The sequence below is a fragment of the Leptosomus discolor genome, chromosome 1, assembly GCF_034619465.1.
Source record: "Leptosomus discolor isolate bLepDis1 chromosome 1, bLepDis1.hap2, whole genome shotgun sequence".
NCBI lineage: Eukaryota > Metazoa > Chordata > Aves > Leptosomiformes > Leptosomidae > Leptosomus > Leptosomus discolor.
Window position 1 is genome coordinate 144,956,372 of NC_141391.1, and position 23,382 is coordinate 144,979,753.

Consider the following 23,382-nt stretch of genomic DNA (forward strand, 5'->3'; position numbering starts at 1 on the left):
AAACAGTCACATTATCCCCATAATTTTAATTTTCAGAAAAAAAAATGCTGAGCATTACAGTTTCATTTGGGGGGTGGTGTTTTGGGGTTTGGTTTTCACATGACTAGCAGTGGTTTTTAAGCATTTGGACAAAAAAAACCAAAAACACAAACAAAACAAAAAAACAAACAAACAAAAAAACACCCCACCAAACCCTCATCCAAGATCTTTTTCTGCTGAGCTGAAAAACTACAAAGGCTTGAAGATCTGGGCTTACAATTCTTTCCTATGACATACAACTTCTTTTTTTCTTCTTATTATGATTTCAATATAGATCTATCTTCTCTGCTTTTCAGAGTAAGTTTCTACATGATCAGATTTTTCAGCCCTTACCAAAAAGGGCTACAAAGTCACCATTGATTTCACACTGTTGAACAATGCCTCTCTGCCAGACTATAGCATCACTCTCTACTATCATTATCAAGTTTTTTTAAAAAAAGTAATAAAATCTGGCCTTCTGAGAGTTTCAGCATAACTATATCACCTTTCCTAACCACTGGGAGGAGAATGTACACGTAACTATAGCACTACCTTTATAATGCATGACTGGGACCAAAAAGAAAACTGCAAAGGCAATGCACATCCTTTGATTCAAAATATAAACTCTGAAACAAATTACCAATTACTTTTTTCTTTAATATCCATGCAATGAAATATTCACTTATCTGATTCATTCAAATAAGCTAAGGACTACTGCTCAGCATTTAAAACTGCCACACCGCTTAATATATTTGCACACACATGACCTGCAGATTATCTGTAAATGAAAATAAATAAATTTTGCACAATATGGGTAATTCTCTCTCTCCTTTTAGATATTTTACTCCCGCCCCTGCCCCCGAGTACATGAGCCTTTCTGAAGAGATGGAAAGTTTATCAGATAAACAAATAAGTTTGCTATAGAATTATCTGTTATCAAGGAACTATACTCTTAACTGAGCGTGTCGAGATGCAATGCAGGTTATATGTATGACAGCAAGTTATTTGTTCTATGGTTAAAAATCACAGAAGTGAAAAATAAACACATACCAAGATTGTGTTTTTCCTAAAGCAAACACAATGCTGGTGAATCAGATTTTCTTTGTAATATTTCATGCCTAAAAACATACTATCATTGGTATTTCTTGTATCTAAAACCATCAGTGCTAACTTGACAAAGCAAAAATAAACACCTAAGTTGTGTAGAAAGCAGAGGATAAAGAACAAAAAAAAAAAACGTGTCAGGAGCAGGATGAAATACAAACACCACAGTGCAAACAGTTATGAATGAAGCCAAGATTTTCTTTTACACAATTTATAGCTAACTTAATGATTCCTTGCTAGTTTCCTTTTTCTTCTGATCAAACATCTAATAAACATGAATAAGATTGTACATATCAAAGTGCAGTTATTTGTTTTAACCAAAGACTGGGAGATCTGGAAATAATACCAGACTTAATGTATGTTAATTCATTCCTAACATTTTCAAAATTACTAGGCTATCATTAGCATATAATTACATATAAAAATACTATAATTGTTAACATATTTTTAGCTGTTCTTGGATAAGGAAACAAAAATATTAGTATCTGTATAGTCCCATTAAACAAGATTAAATTGCCTTTACTATTTGGCATTGGTTCTAAACATCGTTAGGGACTATACAATATTAAATACAGACAAACATACCAGACATGAAACAAACTCAAAAAATACAAACTAATCAAAACAGTTTCGACAGAAAAAAGCAGTAATACCAACTATTTAATTTAAATCTATGAAAATAATGCATGTCAGTGAAATGGAAAAGGAGGCAGTGCAAATAAAAAGTTTGTATGGGCTTTATTTAAAAGATTAATTTAAAGAGCAGAGTTGCTAGCCAACTGATAGCCAATATTTCAATAAATTATGAATGAATTAATGAAGAAGTGCTTGTTCCGTGCAAAATATAGAAACAAAGCAAAGGGAATGGGGGTTTTTTAAAAAAAAAAAAATTATTTTAGTCCAATTACCAAAGGAAACTTTGCGAGGGAGAAAGAGAAAGTTCTGTAGCAGAAACTAGATGTGTTTCAAATCCTGTAAGAAGCTCTGAAGCTGTTTCAAGCTTCTAGGGCAGAGGTGAGAGATGGTATGAATAGTCATGTAGCCAGCAGTTTTCAGAGGCTAATTGAACAAAAACATAGGGTTATAGAAGGCTGTGTGTTAAATGCCCCCATATTAAATAACAACAACATTTTCTTAAAAGTTTGTTTAAAAGGCCATAATAGATTGATCCTACCAGAAGCAGCCAGAAGCAGCTCTTCAGTGAAAGAAACACTTTTCCTCAGAACAACTGGGCTGACATGGCTAGAGTGTAGAGGGTTAAGGCTAGACCCCGAGAGGAGGAGACAGGACTTTTTAAGATGTGGGGAATCACAAGAGAGTGTAGGGGAGCTGGGAAACAGGAAAATCCTAGGTCCCTGTGGGGAAGGTGCTGTGGAGGAAAGTAATAGAGACAAAGAGATGTAGATTCAGAAAATGACTAAAGAAACAGACGGAAGAAATCAAAATGAAGCTTTTTTTTTTTTTCCTCTCCAAATGAACTGGCACTTACTGCTGAATTATATCTCAACGTACAAAGAAATGAAATGACAATACAGCTCCACAATGTGAATGAGAAGCATGTTCTCAAATATTATGACCTGGCTTTGAAACTAACTTTTTAAAAGGCATGGTAATCTAACATTTATTTTAAATTTTATACAAAATTTGGTAACAAATACTATGGAGTAAAGGCTAAATAACACAGTCTTCTCACACACTTAATCTGATTACTTTCATTATTTAGGTATAAAAGGTTATTTTCCGGAGAAGTCATTAATTTGTTTTATGATTTTTAGTCATAAATCTTGTAGAATGCTAAGTTCCCACAAAGAAAAGGAGTTCCCACCTTCTCAATTTCCTCCAAACATATACTATGTCACATCAAAACGTATTACTTGATTAAAATATGTCATGCTTTTTGTCAGCCTGATATTCTGTTAGTTTGCAGTGGCATAAAATACATCACTATTCACAAAAGCCGTCTGACTTCAAATGAAAACAAGCTTTCTCAGCACAGAATAATTTCCCCTCATATTTAGACCAGAATGGATAACACAATCACAACTGTATTTTACAAAAGACATTAAGGTAATATTCTCCTGATTTGGAGCTACTGAAAACTAGATGCTTAAGCAGATCTAAGTTTCAGCCTCCTCTGATTAGTTACTCATGTTGTGAAATTGTGGTATCTGCACTCTTTTTCCAGGTTAGTCTCCATCTCAAACACATGAACACACTAGCTACCTGACTGAGAAAGAGGAATGTACTGCAGAAACATCAGAAAATACTTCATTTCTCACATTAGCCAATCTGAGTAATAGGTATCTCAAATTTGGTAATGTTTAATGGGTCACATGAGATGTTAGCATTTTTTTCACCTTTTTTTTTTCCCTAAACACTAACATCACCAACTTTCACACTGAAATATTCCAACAATAACAGTCTTGGGAAATTAAAAGAGAAGTCTAAACATACACAGTGAATTGTTAAAAACAATACACTGAATTTAGTATATGTTATGGAAGTGTACTTTCTGCACATTCCCAAATTTTTGGCAAACAGTAAAACAAACACCTCAAAAGATACTGTCCTTTTAAGCTATTCAGATTCAAAATCTAGCATGTCACACCGGTACAGAACTTTTAAATGCATCCAGCAAATCCTCTTAAGACAAGTTTCAGTAGCAGTTAGAAGCTGCTAAAAAGACAGCACTAGTAAGCAAAAGTATGCCACTGTTAGCTTTAATATTAAAAAGATAGCTAAAAATATCTTCATATACTTGAAAAAAACCTAAAAGTAAGAGGCACCAATTACACAATCTGTTTCAGCTCTGAATGAACTGACTAAAGACAAGGGGGCACATCCACCTACATAACATTGCCAGGAATAATATAAGGTCGCTGCTTTAAAAACTTGACAAATTCCCAGGGAGTTGTGCCACCTTCAGAAATTCAGAACATCCATAAAGATGATCATCTATGCTACATTTAAGTCCTTTACACGACACCATCCTTACCGTGGAAAATCTGATCAAAAGAAACAGGTTTTCAAATATTCAGTAAACCAAACACATGAATTTGCGGTTCTCCTACATAATAAGCATTCAGTTATATCTGTAGGTCCTTTAAATAAGTGACCGCCACAGGTTACCACAAAACAGTCATCATTTACATAAAAGGACAAAAAAAAAGTGTGCTTTTGTTTGTTTGTTTTTTTGTTGTTTTTTTTTTGTTTGTTTGTTTTTTGTTTTTTGTTTTTTTTTAAATAGGACAGAGAAGACAGTACTAAGAAAGAGCATCCTAATTGGGAACATTTTAACAGGTATCTAGGGCATAAACTAGGTAAAATATTTAATATAACTGCATTTGAAGACAACATTCAACTTCACTGCCTGGAAAAATTCCTGAAAAGGATGCTATCAAGTAAAGCTGAATCAACTACTTCAATACGCTTAAAAATTGTCTAGATTAGATGGAGACAAGAACATTCTGAGCTTCAAATACCACAATTTAAAACACCATTTAAAAAGTAACCAAGCTTTTGTAAACAATTCTGCAAAATATTTTGCTTTATGGTAGCAAAACTCAGGGCATCGGTCACATAATGGAGAATAAACAGACAATAACTGTTTGAGTTGTGCTGACATTATTACTGACATGATTCTAACCACAGCCTAAAAAATAAGGAGGGAGGAAACAATAAGCTGAAGAAATTATGATAGACCAACGGAGAAACAAAAATGCTTTTTGAAGATGGCTGGATGTTTAAGTTACTTTCAAAATTTATACTGTGAATGTAAAGACATTTCCATATACCAAGGAGAAAAGAGAGACAGCAGCGGCTATTTTTCTAGTATTGCATTTGCAAAAAGTTCGAAGTCACAGAGAAATGTATACAATAATCTTACAGCACAACACATTAGGCTTGAAGACTACAGTTTTAGTAACAATGTCCTTAACATATTGTGGTGAGAAAGGTATTCCCATGATTTGTAATATGAAATGGAGGAAATAAGAAAAAGGCAATTACTTAGGACTCCCTTATTGCTTTGAGATACTTTATTTTGAGTTTAATACAGTTGTGCTACAAAAGTAATTTTAATGTCATCCAGAATAGTGGAAAAATATAGGCAGGATTTCAGTTTTCACCCTACAGAAACTCTTTTCAAGCTTGAGGTGTGCTATCTGGTCTCCAATTTCCACATCATTTTGATAACTTCAATGCCAAAAAAGCAAAAAGGGGTTGAATGAAAATATAAAAAGAGAAACACAAATTAAACAAAAAGTGGGTGGAAGCGCCTTACCAGTTTTGGGTGTCAAACTCAAATCTGTGTCAGAAGAAGAGGACTGTCGACTGTAGGACTTGGAAGGTGAAAAGGAATAGGTTTGGTTTTTCAGAGGGGTGGAGGGTCCTGATGAATGAGTATTGGGATTGGGATCTTCATTGAAGGGAATCCTGCCAGAAGAAGGTGGAAACATATTCAGTAATCCTGTGCCAAAGGACCTGGCTGACAGCAGCATGATCCAAACACCAGGATGGGATTGGGGCAGGGCCAGCAGCTATTCCTTAGGTGCGAGACTGGGGATGAGGCCAGAGGCAAAGAAATACTGTTTTACCCGTTCAGCATTCTACAGGTAGATGCTGATAATCTACAATGAAACAATTAAGCCAAATGAAAGGCATGAGATGTGACAAAAAAAAAATAAATATATATACGCAAAAGAAAAATTTGAAAACAGTTTATGGCTTAAAAATCTGGTCAAATACACAATGCTTTGAGTTAGTTTAATAAAGAAAAAATGATTTCAAATTATATTTGTGTTTATACATATTCATACATTTATGTATATACACACATATGTGTTTTAAGGAAAAAAAAAAAATGTTTCCTTATCCTATAGCATCAGCAGCATGCCACAGCTAAAAACAGAGCAAAGAGGAGAATCTTTATGGGAACAACTATATTGACAAACAGTTCACTTATGCACAGATTGACTTACCTGCTCTCTAAAACCATCTCTTCCACAAATGGCACATACTCTTTCCATAACCGTTTTAAAACCTAAATACCATATCCAAATTATGCTTGAAAGCAATTACGAACTCCAACCAAAACATGATTTCCTCCAATGATTGCAAAATTGTGAATGTTCTCCAGATAAATCAACTTATTTTTACTTAATTTCTCAGGAAGTAAGCACATTAAAAAGAAATGAAGAGTGTGGCTTTGTGGAAGAGACTCCAATGCATTTTCAAGAAACTATTGCCTTTGTTTCAGCAGCTGCACACAGAGTAGTTCTTCACTGACAATAGAAGGTGTCTCCATGAGAAAATGAGGCAGAAAAGATGGGTGGTACCTGCCTACACTGCCTGCCTGCCTGCCCTTTGCGACCACTGTGCCTGTGGCCTGCCTCTCCCCAGCTCTTGAGTCTGAGCAGTCTCGTACCAGTGTAGATGAGAGTGGGAACAGACACAGAGAAGTTCTGAGTAAGTCGTGAGCCAGTAGCAGTGTGAATTGGGCTGTTGTGAGTCGAGCGGCATCCATGGCTTGGCGGATGAACCAGCGGAGACCTGAGAGAATTTGCAGCCAAGGTGGAAGAAAAGAAAACAATACATACAAACAGGTTGCAAAGTTATGTTATAAATTAATTCAGGGAAGTTTAGCTAGAGGAGATCTCTTACTTTAAGCAGACTCTAAGAATTTAAATTCCTAGCATGCAAGAGTCCAGATGAAACAAAAAGAGAAAGGAACAGCTTAAGCACTAGCTTGTGAATGCGTGATTGATCCTTTGGCAACAGGACATCAAGTTAGTAAAGCCAAGAATAAGAAGTATTAGTTGATTTTGCTGGCTTTGAGAAACATCCCCATTTTTTGGACTCAGGAACCATGATTCTGACAATATCCACCACCAACCTGAACATGGATTATTTTGGGGGTGGAATTTGCACATTTTGCTCCAGACTGAAAGTTACTGATTGACTTATGAATGCTTTTTAAGTTGGTAGTTACCAGCTCCACCTTTTTTTTTTTCCTTTCAATCACCACTGATTTATGCTGCATTGTATTCAGAAGCTCTTTCGATGGTAAATTTTTAAAATTAAGACAAGTTACACAAGATATGATTTCAAATAGAAACCAGTAATTTTGACAAGTCAGAGCATACTGATGTCTACGCAACAAAAATGCCTAATTACTATCGTAATGACAAAACAGTTCAAGTTTAAGAAAATGGTTAATTCAATTAATGCCTCTGCAAATATAGCACAAGCAGTATACTCTTTGGTGCTGTTTTTTTCCTTCCAGAAACTAGATTACTAGATTGCTTTACCAAACAGAAAATAACTAATTCACCCAAGCAATAAAGTAATAACAATTTGAAGAAGACCTCAAGCATTCTTCTATTCACTTGTACGCACACTAAAATACTGCATTCCAACTGTGTTTGGCGCTGCAGTAGCTCTAACAAACATCAAGAAATTCTACCTCTTATCATAAAAAGTTTTCTCTGAAAGTACACTGTTTAACCCTACCTGTTTTGCAATAGCCCTGCTTGTTCTGCAACAGTAAAAAGCAAAACACACAAGAAAAGACGAGACTACTTCAGGGTTGTTCTCTAAATCACTGACAGAACTATCTGAATTCAAAATTTATCTTTTCTTACATGCTCAGCATAAATTCTCAAATCTAATTGTACTGAACTTGGAAAACCTTGAACAAAAGGTATAGCACAAGAAGCCCTCACAAAAATGTTTATTGTACAAACACAGAGTCAAAGCAGAACTAATTATTAGTCAGGAAATTGCTGGATCACAACCCAAGGATACATAATACCGTTGCTATACAAATTCAAAAAAGTCGTATTAAATAAAGATTACCACTCCAGCTTCTAAAGAAATAACATAAGTAATCCAACCTACAACATTTCAAAATTGTGGAATATCAACTGAGTTGCAGACAAATAAAACTACAAAAGAAAAACAAATTCTGGGTAAAAAAAAGGAATCACACCAGTTATGTAAAACTGAATGAGTATGAAAAGAAGAGAGATGAAACTTGTTTCCCTACAAACTATTAATTCATACTTACTCCTTCATTTCTTTGGATGGGGAGTTACATGCAGGTAAAAATGCTGATGTGTTACTTAATTTATCCAACGTGCAGGCTGTTCCTATGGCTCGCACTACTAGTCCAGACTCTCCCTCCAAATCAAAACACTGCAAATAACCAACAACAGCATTTCCTCTCATTTCAAGCACCTTCAAGCCAATCTTCCTTTGCAATTCACCTACAAAACAAAAGGTGAAGAGCTCATAATTGCACTGAACTTTCTCTATTCTCTTTTGTGGTCTTTGGCCTCTGCTTTTGTAATTGCCAACCAAGTAAGTCAAGCAGCCAATAAGCTGGTCACAATCTCTGCCTCCTGTAACGTAGCGTGATATTCACGATTTGCACAGGTTTCCTTTTTTCTCCACATCTTTTCTGACTGCCAAAACAACATGTTATTTCAGAAACGTTTTTCTTTGCTCCTTATTTTCATTAGTTTTTCCCTTTTTTACTTATTTAGAGAGCTAAAGAAAGAGATGGTCAAGACGTGCTGGAACTCACAGAAGTTTCTAGACAGCCCTTCTTACAGTTCAGAACAATGCAACATCTTTGAAATCCATGTGGACAGGCATCTACAATTTTTTTATTTACAAACTTATTTAAGCATATTTCAACCTAATTTGTAATTTTTCTCTTTTTAAATTAATATCATTTAGTATGGCAGTCTCATTTAGAAAATGTAACACCAAATAAACAAAACACAATACAAATACACCACCCTCTCACTGTGAAAAAAGGACTGCCACTTCTCAATTAGATGCACACAAAGACTGTAAGATAATGATCGGCCACAGATACTTACTTAGCAGGATTTTTTAAAAAAAAAAAGTTCATTGATTTATGCAGCTAGATAGCCTTGGCAATACTAGGTGGAAAATTTCATCTCTCTTCTGATGAAAATCAAAGACTTCCAAAATGCTCTATCAGCAAACTGAAAATGCCTTACTGTCACAGAGGATAGCCTACCAGTCCCAAAGTCAATGGTGTCTTGTAAGAAATCAAGTGGAATAAAACGACCACTACTGTTTTCTAGAAGCTTGGTTTTAAAATTACGAGAACAAGTTCCTATTATAAACTTCTTCACAGAGGCTGAAATCATGCCTGTACTGGTCTTGAAAAAATCTCTAAGATTGAGGTAGAGCATCGAAGCTTCTAGCTGAGCTAAAATTGGTATGGATTCCATTCAAGCCAAGGTTGAGACTGAATTCTTTCTTACATATACAACACATGACAGTGATCTATGACACGAACTGGGTCTTTCTCAGAAGTTACAGATTTCTTTGGGATTCTTTAGCTGCGGTCATGAGTAACGACTGCAATGTGAATGACATGAAACAGTATTGCTATGAGGTCTTTTCAGTTTTTCCTCTTAACCACTGCCATGAAAAAAAAGATTAAGAAAATGTATACGTCCATGTGCTACTTTATACACTTTCATTATGAATGCAAGGCAAAAGATATGCAAATGTTAATCCCATAAATTGACATACCAGGAGAGCTATGTTAAAAACCTCATAAAAAGTGAATACGTCAGTTATGACAATATTGGGGTTTCACATTTTTCCTCAAAACGTGCTCGCTTTCCTAATGAAGACATTGAGTAGTATCTCCACAATCTCGTCTATGTTGCCCCACTTACTAAAGATCTCCATATACACCTGCAAAACCCAACTCACTTTTTGTTTTAGTATCTTCCTTAAAACACAGCTGTAGCTACAAGAAACCTGACAACACTAAGAGCCCATTAGAGAACTGAAACCACTGCCTATCATTCTAGCAGCTGTTTTTCATCATTTCTTTGTATTCCTTACACCTTCAGTATCGTCCACCTCCATCAATTGATAGTTTCTTGTCTTAGTGTGCAAGTACTGTACAGTAGGGGTGTTTTGTTCTATTCTATTGGCACTGAAACAGGAGGATCTTGGTTCACAACTGCTGTTTGTAAGCATCAGTAATAAACAAAAGAAAAAATAATCTGTGAGGATACTTGAACCGACTCTAATCACTGGTCTCTCCAGGAACTGCAGGTATGTCCTGTAGAATTGATGCAAGGCAATAGAGAAGTATGCTTGAGAAACAATGAACCGATCTTAACTTCGAAAAGGTGAGTAAGATAAGTATTAACACGCTCTGTATCTGAGATGGTGTATATTTGTTCATACACTTTAACATCGTTCCAAGAGGGTTGAGTAGTTTCTTATTTTAATCATTTAAGTCAAAATTCTAGTAAGACTCCTCGTATGTGTTAAGAACATCTTCAAGAAAGTTCCACAGGTTTCTTTGACCTTGCTAAAAACAACAAACACATTAGACAGCCGCACGGCCTCAGCAAGAAGGAAAAAAATAAGAAGGGGGCGGGGGGGGGGGGGGGGCGGGAAGTCAAGTCAGCCATACAGGACATCCGTTAGGACAACAGAACCTTCAGAAACCCAAGACACTGTGAACTGAAAAAAGAAACACAATACCAAAAGTCATATACAATCTTGTCTTAAGCAAGTGACTTGTTTCAATGGTGAATATTTATAAAAGCAGCAATAACCATTACAACCTACATGTTTAATACCTGACATGAGTGAAATAAGTCTTTGTCTGGCCTCATTTGATGCCCTTGGTGTACGAATTCGGTCTATCCACTGGTATTCTGGGTCTTCATTAACTACAAGTTCTTCCACAAATCCATGAATTATTACTGCTCTGTAACACTTAGGAATAGATGTAGCTGTTAAAAAAAAAAAAAAAAATATATATATATATAAAAGATGTAAGGCATGAATCTATGAGCCAAGAATTCCAACAACAACATAAATTTACATGTAAAAAGTGATGGTGAACACTTTCAGAAAGTAATCCACATGTTTTTCTGTTAAAATGTGGACATACCAAAGCAGTTTTTCCTGGGAGATCCTGGAACACCAATAAGATAACTGTCCAGTGTATCAGTTACAAAATGTACCATTATAAAATCTTTTCACTTTGTGCCTCTTTAACAGGATATGCACCCAAAGTAAGACATTGTGCGCATGCACATTCACTGAAACGCAACGTAAGAAAGATATGGGGGGAGAAAAAAAAAGAAAAAATCAGTTATTTACATTGTCTTGATATAAAAGCAGTAAAAACTTATTAAAACTAAAAAAAGAAAAGCAAACTAAACCATTTTCTGCATTTCCTACTGCCCTCAATGAAATTTCCACTGGGCTTATGCAATGAGCTGGTGAAAGAAGGGAAACTGAGAGAATAGGTAAAGAAAGAAAAGAAGGGGGGGATTTTTTTTTGTTCAAATAAACTTTTTTCTTCTACTTACTGCAAAAAAACTTGACTCCACAGGATGACTGCCTGAATCTGTTTAAATCATTGAAGAGATCTACTTTCACCACGACATTGATCTCCCCACGTATACCTATCAATAAAAAAAAAGTTAAAAATTAGAAGCTGTATCAGAAACAAACACAAAACTAACCTTATTAATTATTCCCTATTATTAGTAATTAATGCACTTGCTATTACCAGTGAGTTCATTTTTCTGCAAAGAATGCACATAACCCTGCTAGAACCACTCAGTTCAACTGGCAGTTCAGGTGTGAATTCTAGCCTGGGCCAGAGGAGCAGGAAGACATAACCTTGCCCCTCAGGTCTGCTGCGGAGACACTGTCTCAGAGGAAGTTTCTAGTTCTGTCAAGCCTTTGAGGCTGAAGCTACGCAAGCAACAGTCCTCAAATATCTGCTGCACAGAACAAGGCTTTAGAAGACAGATGGGATCGGGAAAAGAGAGGCCACCAGCCTCCTGATACTGCAGCGGCCTCTGCTGCAGTGTGCAAGCGCTCTCTCTGCTCCTTCACCCTGTACCATCAATGCAGGAAAGGTATAAAATCAGTATGTAAATACTATGACTGTACCAAGATATCCTTAGCCCAAAACGCTGTAATGAAAGTGGAGTCCTGTCCACGTCAAAACGCTCTGACCAACACCAAAAAGCTTTTACATTTTCTCCCTGAAATGGCTTCAAAATCGCAGGAAAGCTACTCTCTTAAAAGCTCAATCCAAACCAGTTCTTTCTAGAACCACAAGTGGCACAGTAAATGTTTGTAAAGTAATTTGACTATGAGAAGAAATATATAAAAAAATAAGATACTACAGACTTTTTAGATAAAGTTTAATTTTTGGCCACAATTACACCTTACTAATAAAGGAATACTTCCTCAACACACAGACATTCCTTTTTGATTTTTCTACTTCCCTACTCCGAGCTTTTTCTTCTTGAGCTTTCTTCTGAGCTGCTGCTTCTTTTTTTTCACATATTATAGGTTCTGACATATTGAGGACTAAAATTCTTGATGAGTCTGATCTCTAGTGTCTTCAGAAGCCTTCATCACGTAAGTACATGACACTCAAACAAAACCATAGGATTCATAAATTGACACTGATGTTATTGCAATAAAGTCACCTAGATCTATTTTCCAATATGCCAATAGAAAGAAGCCTTCAATTACTAGAGCAGGAAGCACCTCAGGCTCATGTACTTTCACAAATAATGATGTTGAGGTGAAAAAAAAATTAATAAAAATTTATAAACTTTGTATTTTTTTTTTTAGAAAGTGTCAATTACTGTTTGCCAATATCAAGATTATTAGAATCTACTGCTATAAGCATGAAAATATATGAATTCTAATTTTACTTAAATAGAAAAAAAAAGCTGTGAAATACTAACAGGTATGGAACACTACAGAGAAATCTAATTCTCTCAGACATACAAAGTGTACACATCCTGAGACAACCCTAATTTAACTTCCAAAAGAAAATGTACGATAGGAAAATACAAAAAGAATAAAAGTATAAGTAAGAAAAATACATGCAGTCTTTCTCAAAAAACCTCTTCAATATAACTTTTAAATGGAAAAAATACTTTGCATCAGTCATGACGATCATCTAGCAAACACCATTAATTATTTCCCAACAATAATTTGTAATTAGCTTTTAAGATCGTTAGGTCAATTAATTCACAACGGATAATGAAGAAGGGTGGTAATGACAACCACACATACATTTTGCAGTAAGGTATTCAAGCAGCAAGCTAATTGTAAACCAACCTTGACCTTCTGGGACAAAAGCTGTGTTTCCGCACAGTCAAAGGCAAAAATATCATTAACTTAATTTTCAAGAATTCAAGATATACTGATGAAATCTACCTAGCAGTGAGAGTACTTTCTGCAGGGAAAAGGAATTTCATCCTGTACTTGATGCTGAAGATGTGTCACATCCTGTCCCTTGATCTCAAGTGAAGTTTATCCAACATCCCAGGAACGCACACCTCAAGTGACTTCAAGCAGAAGTATATTGCTACGGTAAACATGTGGTAATCGGGAAAGTACGTTTGGGTCTTTTTTTTTTAATCTGAATTTTACAGTAACTATTTTAGACACCATGTGAAGATTTTTTCCACTTGCCACAAGTTCTATGGAAGGCGTTCTGCCAAGCACTAGTCTGAACTACTATGCCAGAAATTTTCTCATGCCAGAAATAGGGAAAAAACTGCCAGAAAAGTAGCTTTCTAGCTGCCAAGGCTAAAATTATTACAAATTTCTGAAGACAGCTTACAGAAATGAAGATTGTAAGAAGTAGATTACATCTCAAACAACATTGTTTTACTTTAAAATTAGCAAATCTTACCATGAATGGTATCGTAAATTGGAAACCATCCTGAAATAACTGTAGCTGCTTCACTATAGAGCAAAGGATCGATATCTATGTACACTTTGCCAATGGCATCATTAGCACTGTAGGTATCATGATCAAGAACTGTGATCTGGAGAGGCTCATCTTGTAGCTCTTCATCATCTACCTAGAAACAAATATTAACATGGAATCTGAGTATTTAAAAAAAAAATGAAGGGAAACACTGCTGAAAAACAAATGCAAGAAAGAGCAGAGTTAGTTATGTACAGTGACCTGACACAGATAACTCTGTAATTTTGATTTCCTGTATCTAAACAACACATTCACTTATTTTGAGTTTACCCTTCACAGACTGGTGAGATCCTGGAACCAGTTATCACTGGGAGAAGAACAGAAAAGCAAGATTACAGTGATTACACACTTTAAAATTCCGCATGATTTGTTCTAAGTCACATACCTATCTCCACAATACAGACTTTTCATAAAAAAATGAAAATTTAAGGTAAAGCATCTCAAAAGACTATCATACTCTGATGTTATGATTACTGGTGCTCTCACCCTTCAAAACTGGTCAGTGGCTTAAAAGACATTTTATACCACCTGCTGTAAAAATTCAGCAATTTCAGACATGTACTTTCCTGAACAAATGCAGTAAAACATACAAAGAAAGACATTGTACAATTTTGTGTGTTGAAGGTCACAAAGCAATCAGGTTTGCTACGTGCAACAGGATGACTCAGGTAAGTGTTTGCAGAATTATAACATGTAGTCTTGCAAAAAGATCAAACTACATGAACATGCACACACTTAAAACATCTTAAGCAGTTAGTGTTTTTCCACTCTTTGAAATGTGGTTTTCTTTTTTTTTTTTCCCCTCAATGTTGCTCTTTGGCTCTTTTCTTTCCCAAATCCATTTTTCCATGCAAGAAGACAGAATTTTGAGACTTGTTATTGTCAAAAAAACTCCTGCATGAACAGAGCTAACCCTCCACACAGAGGGGAGAGCTCTTTCTCTCCCCTAAAAAACGACCCCAGGAATAGAAAGATAAAAAAAGAAAACTGGTTGAATTTCAACACCACAGTACTACTTTCTTAATCAACATGGATTGCTGATTAAGAGATGCTCTTAGCCAAGCATTTTATACTCATCAATTATCTGCTAACCTTACTATTTCGTATTTGCTCTAAAATATTTCTAACATTACCAGCAATTACCTCACTCATTACATGCACATATATTTACAACTATGTTTATACTGTGATATTATCTTAGAACACTGTAAATCAACCAGTACTACATATTCAAATGTTTTAACAATTAATTTATTCTAAATACCATTACATAATTTTTTAAAAAGTAATTAAAAAAATGCAGTAACAAAAAAAAAATACATAACCACTTCTTTAGGGCATAATGTCAAAGGACATCAATGAATCAGATCCTGGAAAGCACCAAGCAATTAATGGAAAATGCTGAGTGCCCTCATGATTACATAAGGAAATAGGAAAAGGAAGGGTCTGATAATTCTTGTCCAAGCTCTTTATTTTGTAATTTTCTCATAGGAATTCTCCATTTTCTTCCTTGTCAAGTACATTATTGTTGTAACCCAAAGTAACATTCCAAATACCAATTAACTTTCCTCACTTACAATTACTCCTTTAAAAAAATACAAGCACACCCATACTGAAATCTGAAAGCCTCATCCGTAATGCTATTCTCTCCCCTACTTTCACCTCTATCTTACCTTTTTTAGTATTACCCAGAAAAACATTTGAGCTGGACCAAATCTGGCAAGCTTTTATCTTTACAAACAGTCCTAAAGAGCCAATGAGACACTTCTAGCAAACAAGGTGTAACTGTAGATTGGTTTGCTGAAAAGGCTTCATGTGTATTTAAACAGAAACACACTTCACTCCTCAAAACCCATTTTCTGCCTGAAATGAATTTATTTCATTAAGGGCATCTAAACCAGAGTGTCTACACAGATACAGGCAAACTCTTAAGAAATACTTACTTCAAATTTGAACCACTCAGAATTCCACTGAGGATTAAGTGATTTGGGATACACATCGGTCTTAAATGTTGTATTTCCAAATTTTACCTAAAAATGCAAGCATTCAATTATTAATAATAAATATTAATACATTTAGAAACTCATTAAATCTACAAATGCAAATAATTTCAAATACATATTTCAATAATATTAACAAATTCTTTTCCTTTCAGTGAGTGGCTTTTTTAATCAATCCACACTTATCAATATCTTTCCCTGTATCACCACTTCAATAAATCTCTCTCTCTCCCACTATTAAAATTGTTTCTTTTCCTCCTCAATCATTTGAGAAGTAAAAATCACTTCTATTGGCTACTTAAAATCACTTGGTATACTCTTTTTGCCTTCTGTTTAGAAATACTGTAAGCAAAAGTATTCTGTCTAAATATCGATAGTTTATGTTCTATTACTATTCTCTCTAGGGTTTCTAAATCAGCTTTATTGAAATTTATACAAGAAATATAGAAATAAAATGGTAATATTGGTAAATTTATTTCTTAAATTCAAGAAATCTCCCCAGATACACACCAGAAAATAACTGAAAACATCTCCATTAACTACAATCACGATATGCTGGACACATATTAGTAAATTCAGAGCAGCAAGGAGGGAAGCACCTTATCACTTCTTTCTTAAATTCCAGAAAATTCCAGAAAACATACAGGCAAAGCTTAGAGGGACCACATATCTACATACATACCTCTCTATATATCCCTGCAACCTCCAGTTACTGAAGATTAAATATTCTCTGTACTTCTACTGAATAATGCACCTTCAACCACATAATAGCCAGTTTCACCAATCTCCATTCGTTCTCCATAGGAGTCTATTTCAGGATGGCCCCATTTGGGTTGCTGTTTTGTTTGTTGGTTTTTTGGTTTTGTTTTTTTTTAAAAAAAAAAAAAACAGGTGAAACTGAATTTCTGTGATGATCCATGTATCACAAGCCATGCTGCACAGTGCAAGAGCCTTTATTTCACTGCAGCTTTCATTCTGAACCATTTACAAACACTTGCAGTTCCCTGAATGTTGCCTCTCAAAATAATTAGCACTACTTACAAGAACCCAAAGTCATGTTTTTGAATTCATTAAAGATTCTTAAGAAAATAATGAGCGTGTCAATATAAAAGAAATGCTGCAGTTGAAGATGGGTGTGGATTTTGAATGCAGTTTTCTTTTTTAAAGTGTAAATGGATTGTGAAGACTAAATTTAGGCTTAGGTTTTGAAAACCTTTTTTTAAACACTTTTGCTCAAAAAAGTAGTAAATATACAGTTTACACATTTCAGTAGTATGGTGATCATTTTGCATAGGTGCACATTCCAACTTTAAAGAGATTCTGCACTTGTTTAAGTACACCCAGCACTGCAGAACTGGACTATGAGTTCACTCTGAGGTCTCTGTGAACAACCGTAGGTACCTCAGTCAACGGAACCCCATTACAGCATTTATTACCAAGGAAACAAATGCAAAAACAACCCTCTGGTGGTGCTCCCTATTTGATTCAATGAACAGTAATGCTTTTCAAAAAGAAGTTACTTCGAAGTAAGCTTTAAAGTTAAAAGCCAGAGTGGGATGAAAACACAAGGGGACTAAGCAACCTTAGTGTAAAAATCCATCTAGCTATCAGAAGGTGGATGCAGCCTACATGCACACAGCAAACTAACAGCACTGCCCTGCGAATGTGTGTTCATCAAACAAAGCAGGGTAACAGAGTGATACTGACTCTAGTTTTAACTGAGCTGCCTTATACACCAGAAGCTGCCAAGACCCAACAGCCCAGAGCTCCACCCAACCTATCTATTTTTACACGTTACCTAGGGAGTAAATGAGTTCCCTTGGAGCCCCAGGCAGCTCTAACTGAACTTCTCCAGTAGTCAAGCTAGTTCATTAAAGCTAGTAGAGATAATCAAGCACTACACTGCTGTCCGCTGTACACATTTAGAAGTGCAATTACAGAAGAAATTGTGCTTATTTGCTCCAGATCACACATGCTGGCAAAGTCCAAGTTAAGCATAACCCGAGCCGAGTAAGAGCTCTAAAGTCTTTTCTCATTTCCTCCTCTAATTCTAGACATATTAGAAAGTTTAACACTGAAATTAAAGGCTAGTAATCAACTAGTACCTTGACATTATTTCAGCTTTTCATTTTTATTTAAGTGAAAATGTTTTGTAAATTTTTTCAGCAACCTTACACTGAAAAATAAACCAGTAAGTTTCAAGCTCAATTTAGGCATAAATCTCACCTGCTGCCTTGCCTACTCCACATACGGGAAGGCTAGTTCCCACAGTCTTTCTAAATAACAGTCCTAAAACCAAGGCCCCATCTACGTATTTCTTTAGCCTTATTTGTGCCAAGACGTTCATGAAACTGCACATTAACTCAGCTAAGCACATTGACCATTCTGAAAAAACTCATATTCCTTTTTTGCTAAGCTAGTCTTTACCCAGATGAATTTCCAGATCTATTTCGCTACACAGCTACTCAGACAGCAAGGTTGGCACAGATGGAGCAGGGTTGGGAACAAGTGACAAACGGTAGAGGAGAGCTGCTTCTCCTCGAGGCAGCACAAAACCAGGCCACATGGAAGTCATCAGAGAACTGTATTTCCAATTCCTGTTTTCCCTTGTCTCCTAGTAGCACACATCAAGTTGCTGTAGGCTGCCTATTAATCAAATTTAAAATTACAAGAGAAATGTTTATAAATTAAAAACCGACATCTTAAAAAAACTGAAACCAAACACTGAAATAATGTCAAAAGACTGTAATTCATGTAATAAAATAGAATTGTGTACTATTTCAGCCTCATTGAAAACCACATGAGAAATACATTTTCACTTTATTACCAATTTACTGTCCCACTAAGCAATGCGCCTAGCGTCTCATGTCAATCAAATTTTTAAGCACCAAACCAAATCAGGGCTTATACACCCAAAACCTACTTTGATATTAACAGACTTTCTGATTTACACAGTTCTAGAAAGACATTCTGTTTTCCTACCTTAATTCCAGTATTGCGCCAACCTCAATTATTATTTGTGGTACAGCCATGCATCCACACAGCATTACATTTTTAAACAGTTCTTCGCTTTTTCTGAGAGTATGATTTCTGTATCTATGGAATGTTACTGAAATGCTCTAAGTTATTCATGTTGGAAATAATGAATCATAAACCAGAGGGAACACGTCAATTTATTTTACAGTCCCTTCCTGAGAAATGCCCTATACGTTGCCTGTTAGCTATATGACTGTAAAGAAGGTTGGGGCCAGATACCTTTGGTGTAATGAAGTGATTTAAACATATAAATAATATGTACTGTTTTGCAATAAAAATACTCTTCGAAAATATTTTAATATTTCACATCCTTTAAAATAGAAAAATTAATATTGGCCTTGAAAGTAAAGCCTGTACAACCACTCTGCACTTCATATATTCAGAAATACAAACGACCTGCACACGCTTTTACTACTTCTCCATCCTGCTTACAACACATCTCTCGAACCCCGAAATGGATTCCCCTTGGCTGCCGCATCAACAAGAGCCACCCATCAGCAACCTTCGGCCAGGAGAGGCTGAAGGAGAGCGGGTGTTTTTTCCAAAACGCCACTCCGTATCTACGCGGCTGCCAGCTAACAATCACACCCAAGGGTAAACCTGCTTTAGGCACAGCCCCGCGGACGCGGGCGGAGGGTGCCCCTCGCCGCTGCCGCTGCCCCCCCGCGGGGCACGTTCGCCCCCCGGCCCCGGCCGGCGCTAGCCCACCCTCCGCGCCCAGAGCAGCCAAGGGAACGGCTCTCGGGCCGAGCCCGGGCGCACGAAGCGCGTCGCGGGGCGGGGCCGCTGCGGGGACCGCCGGCGGCCGAAGCAGCGCTCCGCGGCGGCGGACGTGACCGCGGCGGCACCGGACACCGCAGCGCGGCCGGCCAGCGGGGGGCGCCCCGCACGGACTCTGTACGTGCGTCCTCCCTTCCTGCCCCCCACCCCGCCCCGCCCGCCCGGGGGTGCCGCGGCGGGGCCGGCAGGTGCCTCAGCGGCGCGGGCCCTGCGGCCGGTGCCCTCCCCCGCCCGCCTCGGGGCACACCGCCCCTCCCCTCCCCTCTACTCCTCTCCCCTCCTGCAAACCTCCACAAAGGCGTCGGTCAGGTCACTGGCGCGGTCCATCACCGGCAAATGGCGCCCTGCCACGATTTTGACCTTCAGCTTCCCCGGCATCTTCCTCCGCCGCCTCCCCCCGGCTGCAGGGAGAAAACAACAGCGCGTGTCCCATGGAGCGGCACGGCACCGCGGGGAGGGGGGAGGCGGCGGGGAAGCGGGCGCGCATGCGCCACGGCGAACAGCGGTCTGCCGCTGCCTGCCTCTGCCCGGCGCCGCTGCCAGCACCCGGCGCCGCAACAGCCGCGGGGCACGCGCGCCGTGACGCAACCCGGCGGGGAGGGAACGGCCGCTGGGCGCATGCGCTACTTACTGGCTCACCACCGTATGCGGCCCCCAGAGCGGCCGTAGGGAGCGGGCAGCCCTCCGCCCCCTTCCGCCAGCGGCAAGGCCCCGGGGCGCCCCGCCGCGCAGCTCGCCCCTGCCGGTATTGCCCCGCCCCTACGCCAAGATGGCGCTGCGGGCACGGAGACCCCGCTGGAAGTCGAGCGCCGACTCCTCGATGAGTTCCGCGCTAGCGCTGCGGCGGCGCTTCCAAGGGAAGTCAGGGTGCTTGAGCGCCGAGTCATCGATGCCCGGGGTGGCGGGCGGCCCGGGGTGGCGGTGGGATGGGCTGGGGCCGCCTCCGGACCGCTCGCAGCCGGGCCGGGGCCGCGCTGCGCATCTTCCCCCCCCGCCCCCCCCCATACAGCTTTGTATCTGCGGGGCCCGCAGCCGGGTGTCGTGCTGGGCGCGCCCAGCCCTCGGGCAGGGCTGCTAGGCGTCCCTGGCCGCCGCGAAGGCCTTGTGGCGCGGCCCGCTGGGAAGGGCCTGCCAGCGGCTCCGAAGGCTCGGGCCTGCTCTGCCCCCGGCTTTCGCCGAGGAAGGGAGTCGGTGCAGTCTCGGGCTTGAGGGCCTATTGAAGGGGAAGTGTGGAACATGTGTGCATCTCCAGGCACTCGGTAGGAGAGCCCTTTAAAGGGTTTAGACCAAACCCCGTGGGTTTGGGTTTTTTTTCTTAATCAAAGACAAATATTTGCAGTATTTGAGGGATTATGAATAGATTAAATGGATTTTAGTTATCAGAAATAGGATTTGATACGGTTCTTGTAGCCAGGTCTTGACTTTTTGATGCCTGAAAAGCTCTTTGTTTAGGAAATAGTGCTGTGGAAGCTTGGAGCAAACCAAAGGAGCAGGGGCTGGCCAGGAATTATGTCAGGTGTGTGCCTATGGGTGGGAGTATGGCAGTATGAAACCAGGTGGTTGTGTGAGAACCTGTGGGTTGTGGTTTGTACAGCTGGCGTGGTTGTGAACAGGCATATAAAGGAACCCTTGTGTTTTGATTAAGCAGTCCCCAGATGTTGAGCCAAATACTAGATCTGGCTGGATTATTTTCTCTTCTTTCTAATCTTACAAAAAGACTAAATAATGTTTTGAACTGGAATGTGATACTGCAAACGCAAACTATATGAATGAAATGCAGTAGTGCGTGGCATAACAAATTAACGTACAGAAGATCTTTGGCTGGCTGTTCTCCAGCTAGCTGCGTTTAGTCTCAGTAATATAGCACCTCCTCTCTTTAGATTATTTTGCAGTTATCTTTGAAACAATTCATACTGTTGCTAGTATTCGTCATATCCAGGTAAATTATAAACAGGCTAGATGCGTGTTACTTCCTCATCCATCCTTGTTTGAGTGGAGTACTGGAAAGAGACTGCTCCCAAGGCAGGATAGCAGTAAAGAGCAAAGACCCAGGAAGGGAATCAAAACCAAAAAACACTCTACTAATGTTAGGGTTTTGGTTTAGACCAAAATATGTTTTTTGAATGGAATTTCCTGATGTTGTCTGCTTAAATGTTTTGGCTCACATAATTGAGCAGTTACAGAGTGTATGAACTGAGTATTTCATTTGGATAAGAAGGCTGAACTGAAAAGCATAAACTAGCAATACACCAAATACACTCTAGCTGTTTGAGGCTATTTGGGCTGCGGCAGGAAATTAAACCTAGTATGAAATTAAACCCCCTGAATTGCATATGGTGTGGGTGCTAGGTCCTCAGCACTGTTTCACCCTAAAGATGGGCCATTGGTCCACTATATTACTTGTTAACATAGCCACTCCTGTGTCTTAGCTTCCCTATTAGAGTAGAAAACTACCAGCAGAAGATGGTACTACAAAAAAACATTCTCTCTTGCCCATGTTAGATAAAGCATTGTTTGGCCTTCATTAATTGGTGGGGTACTGCTTTATAGGCCAAGATTTAGGGAGTGTAAAATAGGTGCTTGACTACAAACAAGTAAAAACAATGTAAAAGTAAACTTTGTTGTGTGCCTTTTTTTTTCTGCAAAATGCCTATTTCTTACTTCATGTGCTAGTTAAATTACAATGCAACAATTATTAGGAAGCGCTGCCTGGTTACTGCGATTTTACATGTTTTGTGATATATAGAAAAAAAAATTCAGCTTATAAGGACATGAATCCTTGAAAAAAATTAATTAATTTGGAGGAATTTCTAGTGCATTCAACAAAAGATTGAAACTGCCTCGTACATTGTAAGCAAAAGGACACAAACGTAGTTCTGTCTCTTTAGAGATGAGTAGGTAGCTCTACCAAACATTTGTGATGTCAGGATCTTCCTAAATCCCCTCTTTAGTCACTGAACACACTGAACAAAACTCTGGAGCTCTTTACTGTTCACTGAAGGTTGTCCAGTTTGCCTGGCTAATGTCCAGGGAATACCTGGATAAAGGTACTGCCTTGTTACATGCCATAGCTACAGTTTGGGACAATCCTTAAACAATTAAAGCTTTATTGTACCAGATGCTTACTGAAAGGGAAGCATTTAAGAGAACATCTAACACAGTAAGCTCTTCCAGGCAGGTTCTTGTAAACCTGCAGCACTCGTGACTCTTAAAGATCTCCCTAATCTTCGCAGACAATCCACCTCAATGCTTCTTATTCTCAAACTTCTAGAAAAGATTTTTCTAAAGTTAAAACTGGAGGCTTTTTTTTTTTTTTTTTGGTGATGAAACGCAAATCTGTTCTTGTCTTATCCACTAAACCTAGAGAACAGATGATCCCTTTAGAAATATTAGAAGACTCTTATTGGATTAGACTGGTAACAACTGGTACATACTATTTTAGGTAATTTTTTTATTGTTTAATTTATAGCATTTGGGCTGATAGGATCCACAGGTTTTAGCCATCTGCTTTGGGAAAATTTATCTCCTTTTTATTTTGAACTTATAAACTGATTTCACTTGTGGACTCCTATCTCTCACATTATGAGAAAGACAAGTCGTTCTCTTTATTCATGC

General features: G+C 38.3%; 1 protein-coding gene across 22 annotated transcripts in view; it reads right to left on the reverse strand.

Moving 5' to 3' along the window:
- C2CD5 (C2 calcium dependent domain containing 5) overlaps positions 1-20,164 on the reverse strand; it is a 68,055-nt gene extending 47,891 nt beyond the window's left edge. For 8 of the 22 annotated variants that reach the window (XM_086479238.1, XM_086479208.1, XM_086479192.1 and 5 more), the window contains exons 1-7: positions 20,056-20,145; positions 15,895-15,981; positions 13,874-14,045; positions 11,511-11,606; positions 10,770-10,925; positions 8,189-8,387; positions 6,548-6,672 (exon numbers count right to left, since the gene is read on the reverse strand). In XM_086479238.1, the coding sequence (XP_086335364.1) occupies positions 6,548-6,672; positions 8,189-8,387; positions 10,770-10,925; positions 11,511-11,606; positions 13,874-14,045; positions 15,895-15,981; positions 20,056-20,145 (925 nt within the window). Of the gene's footprint in view, positions 1-2,296; positions 2,492-5,404; positions 5,557-6,547; positions 6,673-8,188; positions 8,388-10,769; positions 10,926-11,510; positions 11,607-13,873; positions 14,046-15,894; positions 15,982-20,055 lie in introns of those variants that run through there. The other 14 variants (XM_086479214.1, XM_086479199.1, XM_086479149.1 and 11 more) reach the window with 6 other exon arrangements.
- Between the last annotated feature and the right edge of the window lie 3,218 nt (positions 20,165-23,382).